The 21,250-nt window shown below is 42.8% G+C and overlaps 1 protein-coding gene across 1 annotated transcript in view; it reads left to right on the forward strand.

Moving 5' to 3' along the window:
• The window catches only part of gabbr2 (gamma-aminobutyric acid (GABA) B receptor, 2), a 127,776-nt gene that overhangs the window by 29,890 nt on the left and 76,636 nt on the right, over positions 1 to 21,250 (forward strand). The window contains exon 2 of the mRNA XM_040188886.2: positions 8,812 to 8,949. Within this exon, the coding sequence (XP_040044820.1) occupies positions 8,812 to 8,949 (138 nt within the window). The remainder of the gene's footprint in view (positions 1 to 8,811; positions 8,950 to 21,250) is intronic.

The raw sequence follows: 21,250 nt of genomic DNA on the forward strand, positions 1-21,250 counted from the left end.
ACAGAAATAAGAACAGAGTAGGCGGAACCTGCAAGACAGAGTGTCAGTGAAACAATGATGATGCTGATGATAATGATGAAAAGTAGCGGACAAGGAGAGCGCCGGGAAGATTTTGAGGATGAAAGCAAAAGTCCTAAATCCAAACCGAGACTAGGCCGGGATTCCTGGGAGGCGGCGTTTTGCTGTAACAAGATTGATGTGCGTGGACAGAAGAATCCTTGGGCTGCAAAGAGGGAGAGCCTGAACTGTGCTCTGCTCAATCCCACTTAGTGCACACATGCAAACACACACACACACACACACACGGGCCTCCATGCACCCACTCATCCAATACAACTACCAGTTTCTTCTTAATCCAGGTTTAAACCCCACCAGGGCTGCATTTCCCAGACGCCAATTTGTCTTGTGTGAAATGAAGGTCGAAGGTCAACACATGCTCCTCGTAATCTAGAGAAGGACGAGTAATCCGCCGGTGTTTGTCCTTTCAGACCTGACTAAATAGCAGCAATATCCGTCTCTCACTGCTCTCCCAATGGCCGTAATTAGATAACCAATAGAAGAAAGAACCACTGGCAATGTCATCTGAACACAGAAGCATAAACGTGACAGGAGTAATGATTACGGTTGGAAAGCTGTCCTCCCAAAACTCAATGTCAAACCAAATAACAAAAACAGCTTTATGGTAAAGTTAGTACTCAGAGCTAAAAGCACGACGCAGGAGTTCAGGATAAACAGGGCTGGATTCAAATAGTCCAAAATAGAAATCCTCATAACGCCTATTGGTAACCACTTTTCCTTGACCTCTGGAAAACGTCATGGGGTCAACTGCGGTTTAGGGAATCCGACTCCCCAAAGCTACGTATCCATGGTGCGAAATGTGAAATGTTGCTGTAGCAAGGAATTCTGGGACGGAACGATCTCCTTTCCTTTCGTAAAGGACAGTCCAGTGGTTCCTACGCTAAAGGAGCCAAGTAAGGAAGCATTGAAGCGCCTTTCCTTAACATTTAGAGGATTCAAACAGCTCACTCATGGAGGCCACTTTCACTACAACCGGGTCTTTTCACTCAGTTAGGAACCTTCCTAAGCGTTTGAATCCGGGCTTGGTTTAGTCGGTAGGCAGGGTCCAGTCCAGGAGAACAGTCAGAGAATCTGAAGTTGAAAAAAACAAGAAAACGCTGGAGCGCCTGAACAAAAAAATGAAGATGTATCAATCGTGACTTTATTTCATAGTTGACTGGAATTATATGATGTATTTTATGTGCACCGTTATTACAGCCCTTCAGTTGTGGAAAACTCAAACATAAAACAACAATAATCTTGGAGGGCAGGTCGGGGAAATAAAGCCGTGATGAATGCCGCGTGTCTGAATTGACCACGGTGAATTCTGCTGCAGCAGAGATGCCAAAGCCCCCGAAACAAAGAATGTGTCTGTCTGCTGTAACGTGTAAACCTACATACCACCAAACTGACTCTTAACCCAGTGCTGCACTTACAAAATACCTCTCTTTTTCTGCCCTGCTTTACGGGGTTCATCCATGGGAGAGAGAGTGGAGGACCTTCGGGGGCAAGAAACAATTAACTTGATAATGGGCACTCTCCTCCTCTCTTTCTTCTCCTCGCTGTTTCAACCGCACACTCCCTCTTCCAGTGGTAATTTACTAGTTAGCAGATGCACCAGCACCAGGCACCTCTGCTAATGATAAGATTCACCACATTTATTGGGTCCTTCTATCGGGCCAGTATGAAAATAACTGTCAGGTCAAGGTTCTCAAACCCCTCACGTCATATCCAAAGGAGATACATGGAGATTTTACCCCTCAGGTGAACTTGGATGCGACAACTGTGAAGTACCTTGAGCTCTGTCCAGTTTAATGAGAATCTAGTTACGTCAAAGTAAACGAAGAGTACACTGTGCATTTCATTTCAGCAAGTCCTGCAAATCTCAGCATGTTTTAGAAGAGAGATAGCGAACCCCTTTTTACATAAGAGCGCCCACACGGTTTGATGACACGCTAGAAGATCTGGTTCACACCATTTCATCACCTTGTTACCGAGCTTTTCTCTCTCCGGGCATTGACTTGACGCACAACCGATATTATTTCAACTCTGCTCCTTCTTGAAAGAATACGTCTGCTGATTAGCCAAAAGCCATGCTCGCTAACCAGCTGATGTTTAGCAGTTATAAGTCGCCTATGTTCCCTGCCTCTGTATATTATGTTAACGCACTGAGGCAAATGGTTGTTTCAGAAGTTATTCAGTAATTTTGGTCATGAATGCAGATACATATTTTAACCCGGTGGCCCAGCTCGCTCACAAATCAAGGGATCACTGGTTTGAAATACAATTTATTTCAAAAGAGACATGAATATCTAAACAAAATTTATTGAGACCGGCTATTTCAAAGCCATGACCATCAATCAGGTGGTGTGCTGAGGAAAGTCAAGGGCTCTCCAAAGTGATTTTCATCATTTGCAATACGAGCTCAACCGCTGTGCTACAGTTGCTCGGTTTTATTCAGTCTGGCCCAAAGTGGTGGGCATCATCAACATTTCTATCTATTGAACAATGCTGCTGGCTTTGCAAAAATCTACCAACCACTCACACCTCACGGTATGTTCTGGTGCTTTAAAGAAACCCCAACTTCAGAGTTGGCTGAAATGGACTCTGACGGGGTGAGTACGACCGTCACACCTGAGGAAATGGAAGGAACTGCTTATAAAGCCAACGCTTGCAAATCTCCGAAGGAAACTATTTATCCTCCTAGAAAACCAGTAGATTGATTACGCCACGTCAGAAGCCATTCTCCTCTCCCGTCTCCGTCCACCGTGTCCTCGGGGAACGCTCGGCTCATTTCAGCGGGACTACTCTTTGGTTTGTCCCACTCACGTTAGCGCAGCGTGTTCCAGCTGCTGTCAGGCCTTGTCAAAAGCACAACAACACCGTAATGGGCTTAACACAACGTCTGCTTCCTGCGCCGCACAGATTGCTAATAAAGGTGCAATGTGTTCGCTGTGATTTTTAGTACCACCGATTTGAGCTTATCTCGGATTGGTGAGCGAGCTGATTTGTGTGTGTGTGTGTGTGTGTGTGTGTGTTTGTTTTTGATCGTGTTTTGGCATTCATTTGCTGAAGGAGGATAGTTTTATCCAGTGTGTGTGTTTTGAGAATAAGCATGACGTGCTGGAGATGTGTGTATGTGTGTGACAAAGAGAGAAAGTGACTTGTCACCACCGCAGAGGCTTCCAACGTGCCGTTTTGGTTATCTGGTGGCCATCTGAGCTGTGGAGAAGGCGAGGGATAGATTGAGTGCAATAACAAGAGCCAGACTGCAGGGAGAGAAGGAGAGATGGAGGGCAAACAGCCATCGGCTTGAGCAACTCAGTCAGTCTGTCGCAGTGGATTTTAAAGGCCAGTCTCTCCCCAGACAAGTGGTGGGTGCCTCGCTGTTTTTTTTTTTTTAATCTGCGTTGCATGGATGCAATGTGACGAGAACAGATTGAAAATGACAAAAAACAACTCGCTTCAACCTGCTCTCAATTTTACATCACCCACTCTCTCTCAATCAATGTGTACTCTCCTTGTATACTCCCGGGCCCACTGTTTAAATGTTACCACAAGGAGCCCTGATACTTGCTTGACACAGCACATCACTCTGCTTCATCCACACACCTCCTCTTCCTTCCTTTTTATCTCCCTCATTGCTCTTTTCAAAGTATCCCACCTAAAGCTAGACCTTAGTTCTTTCTCCTATTAGTTCAAGCATTCAAGGCATATTGGGTGGTTTGTTACACCCCAGTGGACCTCTCAATTGCCCAGGGGCTCATTGATGGGGCTCAAGAAGCCGTAGCTTCTCAAAGGCCTTTTATGTTTGTACGGATGTCGGTAGGCGAGATGTTGCCGCTGTTTGCGGAGTTAATCATCATCGGGGAGCGATGACCTTAATTGACAGGTTAACGACCCCGTTGACCTCAAAGAGAGTCATTCCAGGGGAGTCTTTATAAAATTGCTATCTTCTCCGTCAGCAGTTGGTATTGATAGCCATGACAGAGCTCAGAAGATTAGTGCGGTTTGTGCATGGGGGAATAGATAATCTGCTTCAGATCTGACCTATTGGCTGCACCCTGCTAACTCTATAGGGCTTCATAATGCCGAAGCACATGTTTCAACAAACGCTTTTTCCAGCCTGTCATTTCCTCTCCTGGCTTTGAGATGTGGAAGTAATTCGTTGAGGAGGGAATGCAGGCGGCAGAAGTAGCTGATAGAGGAGACAGGCGTTTTGCATCTGCTGCATGGATGCTGCAAATCAGGACATGATATTGAATATGTATATATATATATAAATATATATAAGGGAGAAGGATGGATGCACGTTGGGGGACTTCAGAAGCGTTGACACTGCTAAGATGTAAATGACAGCATTGCGGTGTGGATAATTGACTGGGTTTACGCTGACTAATACCTTAAGCTCCTTTTTAAGTATTGCTGTATTTTCATATTCAGTACTTTATTAAATTATGGAGAGTTATTTATTATTGACAAAACTAAGATCACTACCTACTTTCTTCGCCGGATACTTGATTTATTTCTTTTCTTTCTTAATTCTGCCTCTTACTTTGTTAACTGTGTTTTGGGGTGGAAGTTACTTGCAGTTCTTTTAATTGGATTAACAGAAGTAACATTATCGCACGGTTCCACACTATCTATAAAACACAACATATCACTGTGGGTGAATGACAACACACGCTTTAACCGACGAGGCAACAACACACACATCCAATCTTTAACTGCGACCGTGTTTCCTATTTTTGGGATTCTCGTGGATTTTGTCCTCCTGTGACCACCTGTGCTGTTCTTGTCATGAATAAACGCAGTGTGTGAAGAGCAGATTGCTTCTGACACCAAATCTTACTCTCTTTCTGTTTGTCGGTGAGTACGCGTGCATGTGTGGGCTTGTGTGCTTCGTTGAGCCTCAGCTTGCTGATTTGGGTGCAGTAATTTGCCATTAGACGAGGGACATGTGCAGCTGCCTGTGTTCGCAGCGCTAACAAAGCATTTCATCATGGTTAACGGCAGCCTGGTGCTGTCATCAGGTCCTTTTTGTCACCATGTCACCCCCATGTTCCCCCATGCAGACACACATACTCACTCTGGAGGTCACTCTACATGTTCGTTCCATAAATATTGCATGTCGGAACTGAGTTTTGTGGTGCATTCATGCTGTTTCGTGGCTGACTTATTCAAATAGAACCAAACTCTAGTGGTTGGGTAATGGATATGCGTGAGATTTTTCTTTCTCGGATTGTTTTCATTAGTTTTCTCTTATTATAAAACACTGCATTGCATCATGCTCATCTGATGGAATGAACGTTGTGGATTTTGGATGAGTTCTAATCCTCAAAAGTGACTTAATACTGTTTTGATGTTTCACTTTATTTTTCTCGAAAGCAGCATTGATGTATGCTGACCTTTTTAAATATGTGCCTTTACAGGACTATGTATTAGCCCATTGATTGTGAGATGATTCCTGGGCAGCTGTTTCCTCACATTTAGCCTAATTGATTGTGATTTATCAGCAGCATAATGACAGTAAGCTAATGCCATCACAGAATGATAAATCAATAGGGATGAATCTCATCAACTTCGGGTAAAGGTCAGAGTGAAGCAAACGTAACGGAGAGAATGAATTGAGGAGCATTTAAAAAAGAAAGCTCTTCCTTGGCCAGCTGTCCCATCAGTAATATCCTCTATCAGGGAATCGTAGTGCAAACGCACCTCACTGCAGGCTGAATATTGTAACAAGTCCCTCCGCTCATAATCCAGCAACTGAAGTGAAACTCGATTTAGTTTCCATTGTGAATACGAGCTGCAGGATATCACGCCAAGTTCAACCGAAAAGTACATTTTCTGTTTATGGATTTACAACTTTAGAAATGTCTCTATACCTCCCTTTAGTTTCAATCTCCAGGTTCTTCCGCCCTAACACACACACACACACACACACACACACGCCTTACACACACCTTCCTTGGCTGTCTCCCAAGGCGGTCAAACAGATTACTACGAGCGTTAACCCCATCGATCTGCTCCAAATGGCCTCCGAATGCCAGGAATTAGATTTCCGACTGGGGAAGAGGGAAATCAAATGCTGTAGTATTTCTTGCTCAACTCGGGAGTCAAGTGCTGCTATGCTTTCCTCATTGTACCATTTCTTCCTCGGAAAGTATCTCGGTTTTTCAGGTTGGCTTTATGTGTCTCCATTTTATACCTTTTTTTCAAAAGTATATTTCTTGGGAGAGAAAATTGAGATGTAAGACATAATCTGTAGCAACCATTCACTAACCTGGTTTGAGACTACTTGTCTTTAATGAATAGGATTGATTAAGTATAGAAGAAGTAAGTTTCAAGCCAAGTTACTCAGAGGTTGGTACAGGTTGTATCTTACATCCCAATTTCCTCCCGAGAAATAAACTGACAAAAAATTCAATCGATAAAACATGTAGCCTAAAAATTTTGACATTTAAAATGATTTTCCATAATTGATGGACTACGGGCAAATCTGTAGGACACAGAGCCAGTGAACCAATCTCAGTCATGACTTACTCCATTGTGGCGTCTTAATGGAGTTTATAACAGTAGTGGACTTGGCTTTATTGTTGCACGCTTCATGTCGGTCTAATACCTCTTCACTCCCATCTTTCTCGCTCTCCATTCAACTGCTTGTTCCCGCCCCTTTCCTCCGGGCCATCATCTAAACGGCCCACGTGGCTCTTGTCTCTTTTTGTCCCATCACGTTCCACTGCCTCTCTCCCATCTGTCTCGCATTGTCTATCTGGCATCAAGCTTTACAGTGTTTCCAAAGCTGAATAAGAATTGATCTACTCTCTGAGCGATCGCGCTACAATAAGAGGCTAAATATAACGAGCGCTACACCGGCCGTGCCGCGGCCTCCTCAACTTGTGCACAAAGTCACACTGTTGGCATGACAACACACCAGTCAAGGCTCTGGCAGCGGTCACAACAGATTTTTATGCACGTGTTCCCGGTAAAAGCAGGAGAACGGCAAATAAAGCGGGGAGGATGAACAGAGAACGAGAGAGAAAAAGGAACGAGATCGCATCTCCCCTTTTTATTTGGAACTTTACTTGAAGATGCTTTGCTTTCTCACGCTTCCCCTTTGAATCCCTTCCTCAGTGAGAAAGCACAAGAAGCTCATTGAGGTGACTTCCCTTCAATTACTTTCACTTCTGATAAGTGTCTCCATTCTCATTTCTTAAAATGAGGGTATTTGGGGTTTGAACTGCTAGTTGGAAAAAACAAACAATTCCAAGATTTTATCTTTGGACTTACATGCAATAAATCAGCTTCAACCTACAACATCGCCAACTTCAATTGTACTTTCATTGACCATTTTATTTGCCGGCATTTATTTTCTGTTGCATGATGACCAATTACGAGTCCAAGCCCTACGATCCTTCATTGTTACGACCCGCTGGAGAGAAATGAGTGATTAGAGAATGCCATTGGGACATCGTCTTTAATGGACTGCTGGCCAGGATAAGGAATCCTCTCATCCCGTATCTCCCCTGAGGCCTATCCACTACCAAGTCCCTTTTTTGACTGACATCCCAGCGTACATCGTTCTCAATCAGCATGGCTGCGCGTGCACGGGGGCAGAGCCTTGGTTTCACCTGGTCTCCTTTTAAAACATCGAAAGGGCTTGACACAAAGGGAGTCTGATGACTAGGACTGCGGAGGGGGATGCAATGTATTACTTGTCCTCTCCTTTTTAAGGGAGAAAGTCCTCCTCCTCTCAAAGAAATTGACAAGAACGTAAAATGAAGAGATGATACCGGTCATGCTCGCAATGAAGTTACCAACAGATCATACATGTCTGGTTAAGGAGTGTCATTCTCCCACATTTGATTTGGAGTTTTTCAATCTGTGCTGCGGAGGGCCGGCTGTGCCGTTGTTCGGCGGCAGAATCTCATTCAGTCGCCGGCTGATGGTTAACAAGGTCAAATAACTCTTGAGATGGAGTGAGTCAGAAGGCGCAGGCACACACCACCTGCCTTTCACTCAGTCCATCACACATATCTATCCTGAATTGAGTGGCAATAATAGAGGACGGGTGACTGTATCGGGTGGAGCAGGGGGTGTTTACAGCTGATTTACTGAAGAATATCTGTGGAAAAACTGTGGAAATTAGGGAATCACAGTAAAACCTGTCATGTAGCAATCAAAACCAACACTTTTTTTTCTTCTCTTCTTCTCCTTCTTCTCTCATTTTGCCCTCTCCCTTTTTGCACTCTCCTTTCCTCCGGTTGCTATAGTGACATGAAATGGCTGCGTTCTGCTGCACTGGATCAGAATGGGGGGCTTGCTCTATGAGCCTATGAGATCCATCGTTTTTACATGATGGTCTCAGAACACGCACACACACACACACACACACACACACACACACACACACACACACACACACACACACAGACACACATGGCTGCATTTACCATTTACCATACTGAATATGCCACAGCACTACTATGTAATTTAAATGTTTTTTGAATGTTACGCTGACTTTTGGTATACGTTATGAGTCAACTGTCCGTGGTTGTTCTTGTACAATTGGATATTATTACATACTTATTGACTCACAGAGTGCGTCTTCGAATCCTTTCTCAAATAACATTTACTTATTCCATTGACAAGAACAACCAGAACCTTTTTTAGCAATTGTTCTAACCCTATTTTGTCTCTCTACCCCTTTCCCCCCCCCCCCCCCCCCCCTCATCCACCTCCCTCTGTCTGTAGTGTGACAACGCCAAGGGGCTGAGGGCCTTCTTTGATGCCATATGCTACGGTCCCAAGCACCTCATGATATTTGGCGGCGTCTGCCCCTCTGTGACCTCCATCATCGCTGAGTCCTTGAAGGGCTGGAATCTGGTGCAGGTAGGGTTTGGACCATGCATTTGTGTGCATGTGGTATATTGTTTACAGTGTTTGTGTCTGAATGCTATTGTGACCAAACAAAAGCGGCCTTCTTTTTTTTAATCAGCATTATTATCAGAAAACCTGAATTTGCTTCTTGATTGAGTTTCCAAAAAGTCTCGTCCCTTTTAGAATTTTAGAATTGCAGTGTTCAGAATACTTCATGGCTTAATCTGTCGTTACCGTTGCCAGGGTGAATGTCTAATTGGCGTTGTTCTAATCCGTGGAATCCTTCCTCAGCTTACGATCAAACACAAGTCTGAGTTATAAATCAAGCTCAACTCCCGATACGCAGTCGGTCCTTTATGTTGAGGAAAAAACATTTTCAAATTCAGAATGCTTAATAGTGAAACGCTTTTTTGGGTGTTGAGCTTATCAAAGTTTTAATAATTACTCCAGATGACGCTAATTACCTGCCAGACTTTCAAATGATTGATTTTACCACTCACCTATACTCCTGCTTGCTAATGGTCTCTGCTGCCATTAAATCAGTAGAGCTTCACAACTGCTCACTGTAGGCAAACAATGTAAACTTTTGACCCCCTGAGCTTTTTTTCCCCACTTGGGACAAGACTGCTTACTTGACTGCATTGCCAAAAGGAAATACCTCCTTCCAGTAAACACATTTAATTTGCTGCAAACACCTACAGAGGTTATCAGATGCGGATAAGAAATGAGTGAAGCTTGTGCTCCACAGAGATAGCATTCAAGTGACTGCATTTATAACTGAATGTCACATTACGTAACATATTCATACTGCTTGTAATTACTGCGGATCTGCTGCTTTTTGTGCTCCTTTATGCCCCGTCATCTTGTCAGGGTCACTCAAACGTGATAACATAGTCAGGATGAGCAGTTTTTTTTGTTTTTGTGTTCACTCCATTTCAGTGGTGATGATCTCAGTCTGGGAAGAGGGGTTCAAGTCACAGTTGATCTTTGCAGTATTTGTGTGGGTGGTGTGTGTGTGTGTGTGTGTGTGTAGGTTCTTCTCTCTATTCATTGGCTTGTTCGTCAGTGATTACCTGTGAGAAGTGCACTAGTAATCTTCTGCTCTACAGAACACTCTGCGTGGTACAATGTGTTCCCCAGAGCACTTTACCATCAAGGCCCATTTCACTATTGCACAGACGGACCAATCCCAAGCTCACATTCTAATGCTGCCTGAATACAAGTAGCAAGGGATTAAGGAGGAACAATAACGGTAAATGGTTAAGATCGATAAAACCGAAAAAACACTTACAAAGGCAAGGGAAACCGTGGTTACTGTTGCCACAGTTAATACAACTATTCTTGTAGACCTACAAGTGTGTAGGTGCATATTTTTCTCTCAGATAGCTGTCTAGAACATTTTGTGCGTATTATAGCCAGGCGGGATTGGCTACCATTGGTGCCGTGTGCATTTGTCTGCACACGACTGTAGTGCATGTGTGTTGTAATAAATCAGGTATGGGCTTAGACTACTGCTTTGTCTTAAGCACAAGATGTACTTGCAAAGCTGAGGAACATTCTCATCAGAGTATGACTCACCAAGCAACTACAACAGTGCACTGAAGAGCTGCAGAAAGACACGCCGGTGGATGTTAACAACACGCCAGATAGCTGTTGTTGTATGGAGCATTAATGCGCAGTAAGTTGACGCTTGTGTGTTTAGGTATCACATGCACAGCAAGGTGGTCCTCTCACACGCCAGCTCTTGGCTCTTTTGACTTTTATGAGCGTCTATTAAACAAAATTTTGGATTCACCTTGTGCGTGTCAGGGCAGATGTGTCGATCTGTATGTGTGTAATGCCTTTTATCTGACGGGGAAATGAAGAGAGGGACCGAGAGGAAGCGCATGAGAAGAAACAATGAAACGGCAGGAGAGAGAAAAGAAAGAAAAATACGTTTTGAACGGTTGATGTTGTCACGGTGTGTGTGTGAGTTTCCTGTTTTATCTTCCTCCATCTCAGAGACGATCTGTTTTTAAATCCTTGAATTCTGTCACCCTATATATCTATTACCCAGCCCCTAGCATCCCATATGCAAGAATTGAGTTGGCGTTGGAGTGAAATAGAGAATTTTTCATGGGGATTTTATGGGCCGGGCTTAACAAGCTCATTTCCACATCAAAACAGGGAACTCGCTGATACTATCTACAGTAGAGATGGATGAGAAGACATCCACTGCAGGAAAAAGGCTAAATCATAGGCCAATAAAAAATAGCATTCAATCGGTGGATTTGCCTAATGAAGGAGTTGAAAGGCTCAACAAAGTAACTCCCACTGCATTCCTGGTCATTGCGCTGGATGCACTCACCTATACTTAAAAGTGAGAAGCTATTAGAATAATATCAGAGCCACAGTGTTTGTATGACTAGCCAGTAGCCAGTACAGCAGGTGGATTAGTGTCTTAAAAGGAATGCAGCCTTAAACCTCCCTAATTAGGGGAGATATGCAAGTTCATCTTGGAGGGACATTCCACCGGTGGGTATCTTCCGAAATGCAAAGGGCAACCATTTGTAGCAAGTCAACCTCCCTCCGACAAAAGCCCCTTTGCCCATTTATGAATGTTCGGAATTCACGGCCGTTATTGCTGTAATTCCTTAAAGCTCTGTCAACGAGCAGACTAAAAAATAACAAAGCCACATCTGTGCATTGTTAAAAAAAATTAGGTACAACCTCATGAATAAGGACAAACCCACGGCCAGTGTGATAATTGAATAACACAATACAGCCAATCAAAAATTGCCCTTCAGCTAACTTTATAATCAGAGACAATTCATGTTGGAATGCCTTCATTGGCACCCAGAGGAAAGCCTAAAACAAAACGACGACATTTACCGGGGTTCGTCAGGCCTGTATACGTCCGACACGGCGCACCGTGATGCGTCCTCAGTACTTTGCCTACGGATTGGTTTGCAATGCTGTTGAAGCCGCATTACTGTATGTGCACGTGCTAAAACGACTGCTCAAGCAAATTAAAATGGTGGATAAGCACGCCGCCAAGACCAATGGACAGATGGCGAGGAGCGGATTGAGGGAACGACGGAGGAATAGACACACGGGGACAAACTTCCACTGTAATGGCACAAAATAGGAATTCAAAGAACTGGGGCAGGACGCAGCTGTGTTTGTGAGCTGCCATCAGTCACAAATGCCACTGATTGCTGTGGTTTTATTTCGGCGTGACAATGAGCGTTGAAGCCGTCCTCTTGGCTGCCATCTTAGTCTGTGATTAATCTTGTGTTCTCCTCAACATGATATTATATAATTCCAGAACGAATTTGGCAAGCTTTTTAAATACTTGCTGGCACAAATATTCGTGCCCAGTCAACGTGCTTCACTCACTCAACACCGTTTTTCTTAAGTCTTTTTCCTCCCCGCAGCAGTGGGGTCCTTTTTCTGTAAAAGGCTAATTGAGCGCCAAGAACCCCCCCCCGACTCCTACCAGTCGCCGGCCCCCTCTCGCACACCAATTAGGCCTAACATGGCTGTGCATTTTCAGCCACGTTGAGTGTATAATGAAAAATGATGCTTCCCCGGTCAGAGGAAGAGGGTGTTAGTTCTGCAAAATTGATTATTTGTAGAACTGGACTCACTTTGTGAATGGAGGTTCTTTGTTGTTGGGTCAAGCAGCGTCAAGAGGTAAATATTATTCTTTCACTAAAAGGAAAAATAAGGGAGGATCACTTTCAAAGACGTTTTTTTTTTAAATGCTAATGCAATGTACTAGACAATCAGTACACACATGAGTCAGAGTGTAGTTTTAAGTGTCCTTTGCATCAATGTAACCCTCTTTTCTTTGAGAAGCACGTGACACTGTAGTCGAGAGTTGAGAGTTGGAATTAAAGCAACTATTTAACCGTCTATGTAGCACATTTTTCTTGGGCACTTGTTGTATTGATTTGATGTGTTTATTGGACCCTACAATTTAGGGACAGCAGAGTTGTATCCGTGCCCCCTCGACGTGCGGCAGTCTCTTATTTTCGAAGCCTCCACCAACTCTTATTTTTTCCAATTTTCTCTCTCTCTCTCTCTCTCTCTCTCTCTCACTCCCTGAGTGCTGCAATGGATGTTTCAATAAAACATAGATGCACAGCCCTGCAGTATTCTGCCTCACTTACATCAAATCCTCCTGTGTACTATATCAATATTTCATCACTTTCAAAGTTTTAGCTAAAATCTGAGTGGACGGGCGGTGTGAACATCACAACAGATTTATTATCATTTATCAACATTATGACCAAAGTTTAGGTTCACCTGTCTTTTTTTCTCTGTGGGAAACTAAACGTTATATAAACTGTCCTCCCAAGGTGAATCCCCACAACCATAACTCATGTGTGGTTGTGTGTGTACTTTGTGCAGCCCGGTGGATGCATATTTCAGACCCTCCTCTCCGTCTCTCTGTCTGTCTCTCTATTTCTTCCTCTCTCCACGAGTGTGACATGCGACAGGACTGTAGGGGAAAAAGACGCTTACGAGAAGCAACTAGGCCCTATTTTCATATTGTCTTGTAGGCCGCACGCAGGGGAAACAGGAAGATGTTACCCTCACATTATCTAAACCTTTATCTTAACGCTGTTGCACAAACAGCACATCCCGGATTTCTGTGATAATCTGCCAATAAAGTTGTATAATGTTGACATTTTAAAGCAAACTAAAGACAAATAAGGTTGCTGCACAGACGGGAAAATATTAAGCCTTCCACTTAAAAGCCAATCATTTCTCATTGAGTCTATGACAATTTCTCTCTTTTAACACTGAAGGGAAAATTAGGCAGAAAGACACAGAAGAATGTATTAATTATGCGCAATGCTGTGCACTAATCTGACTTTTTTAGTTGTGAATGCCGCTGCAGAAGGCAACACCATGCACTGTAAATCTGAGCTCAGTCACGCCGTCCTACCTCTTCGCAGTGCCAAATGCACGCCATTTGACAGGAAACAGTAATTAGCTAATTAGCAGCATTTGTTGAATGCAAACCGTTAGCGGGTTGCAACTGTTGGTGTCACATATTGCATAAACATGCTAGTTCATAGGCACAAGGAAGTAGGAACAACAAATTCATAGTTTCTCACTCTTTCTTTTTTTTTTGACACATCTTTTTGACACCAAGGTCTATGACACGTATTCAAAAGGAATACAAGATGAACACACGCTGGATTCCTCTCTTGCATTCAAGTAATATCACTTCCCCCCCCCGGTAGTTTGTCTGGAGGAGGAAAAGGAAAAAAGAAAATAAGTGCGTCATACTGAGGGCACTAATGATGGTGCAGGACCTGCCAGCAACAATAAACAAACTCTACACATTAATAGCTCAAGCTTGTTTTTGATGATTCGCACAGGGACTTTACTATACACACCCAATGTTCTTTGTGCCCCCCAAATCCTGGTTCTTTTCCCATTTCTCTCTCTTCTCTCCTGGGGTTTCCCGGCTTTGATATTGCTTATTTAGGTCATAGAGTCCATAGCACTTTGAAGAATTAGCTGGGCGTATGCAACTTTGAATTTCAGGATGAAAATGTAGCTTTTAACATGGTATAAGATAAATAGGGTATGGAAAAAAAAACTGATTTGGAGGCATAATACAAAGAAAATAAAGATTTGGTAAAACGGACGTGATTTATGGAAGGGGTGACTAATAACTATTAACTACTATCCAGACCCAGATGCCACAGTACCCATACCTGCACCTACAACCGATATATAATTAAGAATTATTACGTTTAGATGGAGGACATCTATTTTAACCTGTGCAGCTTTTCCATCCTATCGTTCAGCAGGAATCCCACCGACTAATTGCATCCATTATAGATAATATCATGTGATGCTACTCAGTCAACCAAATGTGTGTATTCGGATAAATGTGAGATACAAGAAACGTGCACAGTACATCCAGAGGTGGCAGAAGTGGGCAGTTTTAAAGCAGTAAGTCGCAGTTTTTCAGGGACCATGACGCTTAAAGTTTATCAATGTGAAGCGCCACTTTGAGACTAAGCACAACTCCTCATAGCAAACACACGCCATCGAATCCAAAATGAGGGCAAATAAACAATGTAATAGGCTAATATGATCCGGACCCTAACACAGTGTTCCTCCCCCCAACAATGGTGTACAGAGAGAAGAGAATAGAGCTGATACGAGTGTGTGCATGCCCATTAATAACAGTATATATAGATATATATGCCATTAAAATAATAGTTCCATACAGTATAGTGTATGTTAACGAGAATTAATAGCATGGCTGAGTTATAGAATAACTTGTAATATGATGTTTTATCGTTATCTACTTCTTTTGAGAAGATTTTGAGTGTTTGAATGTCTGTAAAGTAATTTGAGTCAAATTCTGTGCCCAGTTCAATGTCTGAAACAGCTTGTACCACATCGACGCCGACATTTGCATCGTGCTTCTCCGAGGTGCCGCCATTAGGAGGATCTTCTGCAACGATATCAAAAAACAAGGGCAGACTCTCCGAGCAATCGCACATCAAAGCGGACGCGTCTCCATTACAAGCCATTAAAACCATAACGGCTGCTTGGAAAGAGTGAAGCTTGGACGATCAATAAGGCGCAGTTTAACTGTCTGACCCTGCTCGCAAACATTTGAAACATCCACTGCTGTTCATCGAGAGAAAAGGAAGAGAGAGACGGAAGAGGAGGAAAGACTTAGTGGGGAGAGAGAGGAAATGGAAAGAGAGAAAGTCTCTTTAGATCATTAGAGTGCTTTCCATCCTCCATCTCTCACCCCTTCCTGCTGTACAGTATACATATGCAATAATGCAATAACCTGATTTTCACAGTAGATAGGCCTACAGGATAATACCAATCACATGCACGTACACACAAAACACCTAAAATCACACACTAGCAAACCACACAGGATGATGAGCATCATGCGATTAAAACGCTAGATCAAAACACTGTGTTGTTTTTAAATGTATTACTGCTGAAGATTTCACAGTTAAGCAGCATGGTGCTCATCTGTTCTCCTGATGGCTCTTTTACCTTCATTATTCTGTACTTTAACTATACCACCTGAACTGTTCATTTTCTGAAATTCTTTGGGTAAAACTAACACCAGATCCAAGCGTCACAACTCTCTCCTCCTCCTTACTTCATTAAAGACGTTTTTGTTACACTTTTCTATCTTTCTCTCCTCCCACACGATTTTCTTTCACTTCATCGAAGCCTGAGAAGCGTTAAGCCTCCTTGAGGTTGATGCTGAGCTCAATGCTATATTTTTCTTCCCTGTTGGTGGACTCATTCAGTACTTTTCTTTTTTAGTCTTTTTTCTACGGCTGCAAGAAGTGCTGATAAAGGATGATGTCTTTCTAGCTCAGGGCAACATCAGCTTACTCTCCAAAGACTACGGCTGCACTCACACTGCAGTCACAAAAGGTCCAAGATCAGATCTGTTTGCACGCGTGTGACTCACATCTGTTCCTCGGTGTGAACAGCGGATTTGGTTCAAAGAGTAGACGTCGTCGTACCGGGTTTGTGGACCATTTTGAATCCTTGGGGTTGGTAATTTGAACATTGACTTTCTAGGTCTCAAAAACAGTTATAATTGACTCCCATGACCTGAAAACGCATTGTGAAAAGGGTTGAACTTAAAAGACGGAAAGCAATGACAAGTCCGGGATGGAATAACGTTTTGTTAGAAACCTGACAATCACATGGTCGCCCCGCCCTAACGCGTACCCCGCTTTACTCTAAATCAACTTAAATGTTGACGTCTGTGGCGTCCATGTTCGGACAATATGTTGTATCTGATGTTTGTTTTTTGGGTCTTTAATATAAAACCGTAAGGAGTTCCACTGAAAGAAATAAGAAATCTGATCTGAATTCTGGCTCTATTCTACCGAGCCTTTTTTCTCTAAATTGTGACCGGTGGGTAAAGTCGACGTGATTTCTAAGAATTCTTTTCCTTTTCCGAGACGGTGAACAGTATGCAAACAGCTTCTCTCCCCTCGAATCACAAATCCTACTCCCAGTTGGCGTCCTCTTTGAACAGCTGTGCCACTCAGACTTCGACTTCCAAGAGGCAAACAATTGTTCAGATGGATAAATGAACATGGCCATACATGCACAGATGCAGAAGCAGAAAATCTGTGGCGGCTCTTGTAGGCTTGCATACTAACATTGACATGTTTCAATCACTCCTTGTCAAATCTTTAGCTCTCCCTCCTTTTCTTTCCATCACTCTCCTTAACAAAAGGTGTTTTCCTTTTCAAAGGGCCTCGCGGACCCTCAGGCGCACATAGTAGAAATTGCTATAATCGGTGAAGACGCGGTGAAGCATTTAGCACGAGGAAGTTCCACATTTCTAACTATGCTGGCGGAGATAAGGGGTTGTACTTGTTTCGGCGAGCAGGAAGACGTGCCTTCATGAATAGTCATAACATGCGTCTGCTGCACGATACGTTACAGTGGGACATTTGTTGAAAGATTTACCTTTTTGTTTTGCAACTGCATCACATTTACATTTAAATTGACATCATGATGTGCATATTCAAAATCACTGAGCAGTCTCTACAGGCAATGTGGAAATGGATGTTGTCACCTTTGAGGGTTCCATGGTATCTAACCGGCACCATTACTTTGTTATACAGCAGGCCATGTGGCTTTCCTTTGAATCAGGTAATAAAATGTGCAGTTTGAGTGTGGTATACATACAAATCTTTCATCATAGTCGGGCTTTCTTTGACACAGCAAATATTATACAATATTTTCAACACTGCTCTGCTTGTCTTATAAAGCAGAACATCTACATCGTCGCTTGACAGGACGGTCCCTTAATAGTAAATCTGTTGCAATAGAATGTGTTTGAGTCACAACACAGTTCAAATGCAAGGGGAAGTGATGCTGTGGAATTACACAACACTCTTAGCAAACCTATTGTTGACCGTCAAGTCGGATTTGAGCTTTTTCCTTCGTATTTTGAGTGTTTTCTTCAGCTCTAAAGACACAGCAAGGGTTTCCTACTTCACAGACAGCACAAAAGCTTTATGATGCGCAGTCAGTGAAGTGTGTTTTATACATTATTGTCCTGCTATGCAGGCAGCACAGCTCTGTTTGAAATTTTAATTTAAACCTTTTAGTGGTTTGCAAGCAGGAGGGCCGGCGAGACCGAGCAGGCGGAGCATCGCAGCTATAGCTCATTACAGCCGATAGACCCGTGAAGATGCACAAAACAAATATTTCCTTTTGCGGTGATCCACAAACGATTAGGTATGAAACACACAAGCACACACATATGCCCGTGCATCCATTCACTTGTATGACGGGCTGGCAGGAGGAAAAGGGTGAAAGTGGGGCAGAATGTTCGCTAGGACCGAGAACACAGTGTGCACATGGTCTGATCTCCTGGTTGAGCAACACACACACACACACACACACACCATGACTCGGTCCTGTAGATGCATTCTCACTTGTTCCAACCTTTAAATTTATAAATACCCGTGTGGCACTGAAAGCAAGTTTGCCTTTGAGTTGTGGAGTGCTGGGTACCCCTACATCCAAATGCATCAGATCTGTGTCTCGTCATGCTGGCTTCTTATTCAGCTGCTGCGGATTCCCTTTTGTGTGGGCGCAAGGATTCTATTTTATCCATTACATGCATCATTTAATATAAATTTGCAATACGACATGATTTGACGTGTGCTGCAAATGAGGGACGCCTCTCTCCTTCCTTGAGACATCTACAGGATCCTTCTTACAACCTGACAAGTTAAACAAATCAGTTGTTGGGTTGATTAGAAACAAATGTGCATTACTCTACATACATTTTCCTCTCACATGTATTTTATGCTGCATACATATTGCTTCTTTTCTGAGTTTGAAATTCATTTCTCAAAAATTGAGAGCGTTTAGCGTTTAGAGCGCGAGTATGACAGTGCTTTCATGTCCTACTTGTATGAAATCAGCTATTAAATGTGGGTACCATGGCATTCCATACCAAAAAAAAAAAATCCAGGAATTGTTTTCAGTACGATAAATACTTTGTTCTTTGTGCTTAAAATCAAAACACTGCTCCAAATGTTCCCATATCCTATATGGATTTCTTAAATTAAATGAAGCGTAAACTGTTTATTTGGAAGGTTCTAGAGGGAGTAGGTCGTTTGTGAGATGTTGGATTTCATTGGTCATGTTACCTGGTATTTACTGCTCGATAGGTTAAGGCCAGGGGGGTCAGCGCTCCCTGTGGTGGAACGCCGTGCATTTTTAAAAAGACAGCCCAGACTTAACAGTGGGACGCCAGCCACCTCAAAGAGCGTTAGGAAAAGCACACATACACACCACCATTGACCTTAAGCTCCAATAAACACCATTAAATATGAACGAGGACATAATTGAAAGTAACCACTGGCACTTTCTTCCTTTTCAACAAAAAAAAAAACACAGACTCACACTGGAAAATCCAGACACAGTAACAGATTATCCGGTTTACTGCTTGGTCAATAATAATCTTGACATTTTCAACCACACACCAGTCAAGCCTTTGATGGGGCCTGAAAATAAGACGGCAGAATTTCATTTCAAGATGGTTTACTGACGGTGATGATTAACGGTCCAGGGTGACGTCACAAGGAGACTTGCTTAGGACAACGCGACAGAGCGAAATCATGACAACAAATGCACCCTGTTGAGTGCGAAATATTCCTGTTTGGCGGACGGTTTTATGAACAACCCCCTTCTACCCCGCCACCCCCACATCCATACCGACCCCCTGCTCCCGGAACCCTCCGACCTGCTTTCATTGATCTGCATGGCTGAGACAGATGGAGCGAGCAGGAGGTCTGGATAGATATTTGACTTGGGCCGGGTGTTTATCCTGCAGAGGTAAACTTTAATCTCACTCTCTGTTGTGGTATTACTTCCATTTCCCCCACCGGCAGAGAACAGTGGGAGTAATCTGCTTAATTGGTATAATTATAGCGTAAGCAGTGAACCCTTGAGCAGCGCCTTTGCTTTTCTAAACGGATATTTGCAGATTATGGGGGTAAAATTCTCCCCGTTAGGATTTATCTATGCGTCTCCTCCAACTTTGAATCAGAGCTATAATCTGTAAAACGTATTCATCAGAGAAAAAATAGACCGTCCAATCTACTGTCCATTGTTTTTAACATACTGTTGTATTGTCTGAATTCTTCTCTAAATCCCAGTATGAATCATAAGAATAGTTTAACAAAATCAAATTATTCACAAAAATGTACCAACCAATATTGTTTGTATCACAACTCAAATTGGTTTGAAGGATCCCACAGACATTAGGAAATAACATAATCAAATTATTTTGGTGGTAAGTGGTTTCACTTTTCAAATGTTCTATCAAGCTTCAGCTGCTTTGCTGATACTGATGTTCGCTATTCATATTTTGCAATATGGCAGAGAATAATTTAATCCTTCCCTTCTTATTTCCATAAAAACGTAATCCGTTGGCAAAATGTTTCTTATTGTGAATTTCCGGTTTTTGGTTTCTTACCATATTTAATATTTGTTTGTTAAATTAATGCATGGTGTTTCATACATACATTTATTTTGCTTAAGATTTTATTTAAGTGACTTAGTACATTTAACCATGTGTGCAAGGACATTCATTGCATCAATCTACTGCAAAAAATGTTTTTTGCAATGTACTTCAGCCACATTCAAACACAATTTGTAACACAATTGTAGTATGATGTGTTCCATTATAATTAGTTTAGCTCAAGGAGTATTACCTATTGGACTATGGATATTAATGAATTAACAGAAGATCAGAAGAAGAACCGGTTTTGATACACGGTATATTAACTCATTCTAAGCAATCCAATATTCCTCCTCTTATTTACAGTAACACTTTACCACCGAAAGCAAAGCTCTGGCTCAGTCTTTTGGTCATCATGCTCAGGGGTCTTTCATGTTTCTTGTCTGCGAGTCCACCTCAGACCCCGTTCATGTCTCCCTCGCAACCCAGGAGATGGAATTTTAAAAATGTACAGTCCTCTTTGAACTAGCCTTTTGAACCCTGCAGCTCTGTGGAAATTGAAAAGTCAGTGGGAGTAAAGAAGAGAGCCAAGGTGAGATGGAGGGAGGCCATGAAAGAGAGCGAGACAGGTTTCTGTATGCTGGACAAACTTTGCATTACCTCTAAGGCTACTTCTTTGCCTTCTTCTTTGTGTGTGTCTCTCTCTCTCTCTTACTCTCGTGTCTCTCCCCGCTCAGTGGAGTGGTTCCTCCAAAGCACAGGCCAGATGCTATCACATTCCATTTTGGAAAAATTCAATGCATGTTGAGGGCA

The sequence above is a fragment of the Gasterosteus aculeatus genome, chromosome 10 (genome assembly GCF_964276395.1).
Source record: "Gasterosteus aculeatus chromosome 10, fGasAcu3.hap1.1, whole genome shotgun sequence".
Lineage (NCBI taxonomy): Eukaryota > Metazoa > Chordata > Actinopteri > Perciformes > Gasterosteidae > Gasterosteus > Gasterosteus aculeatus.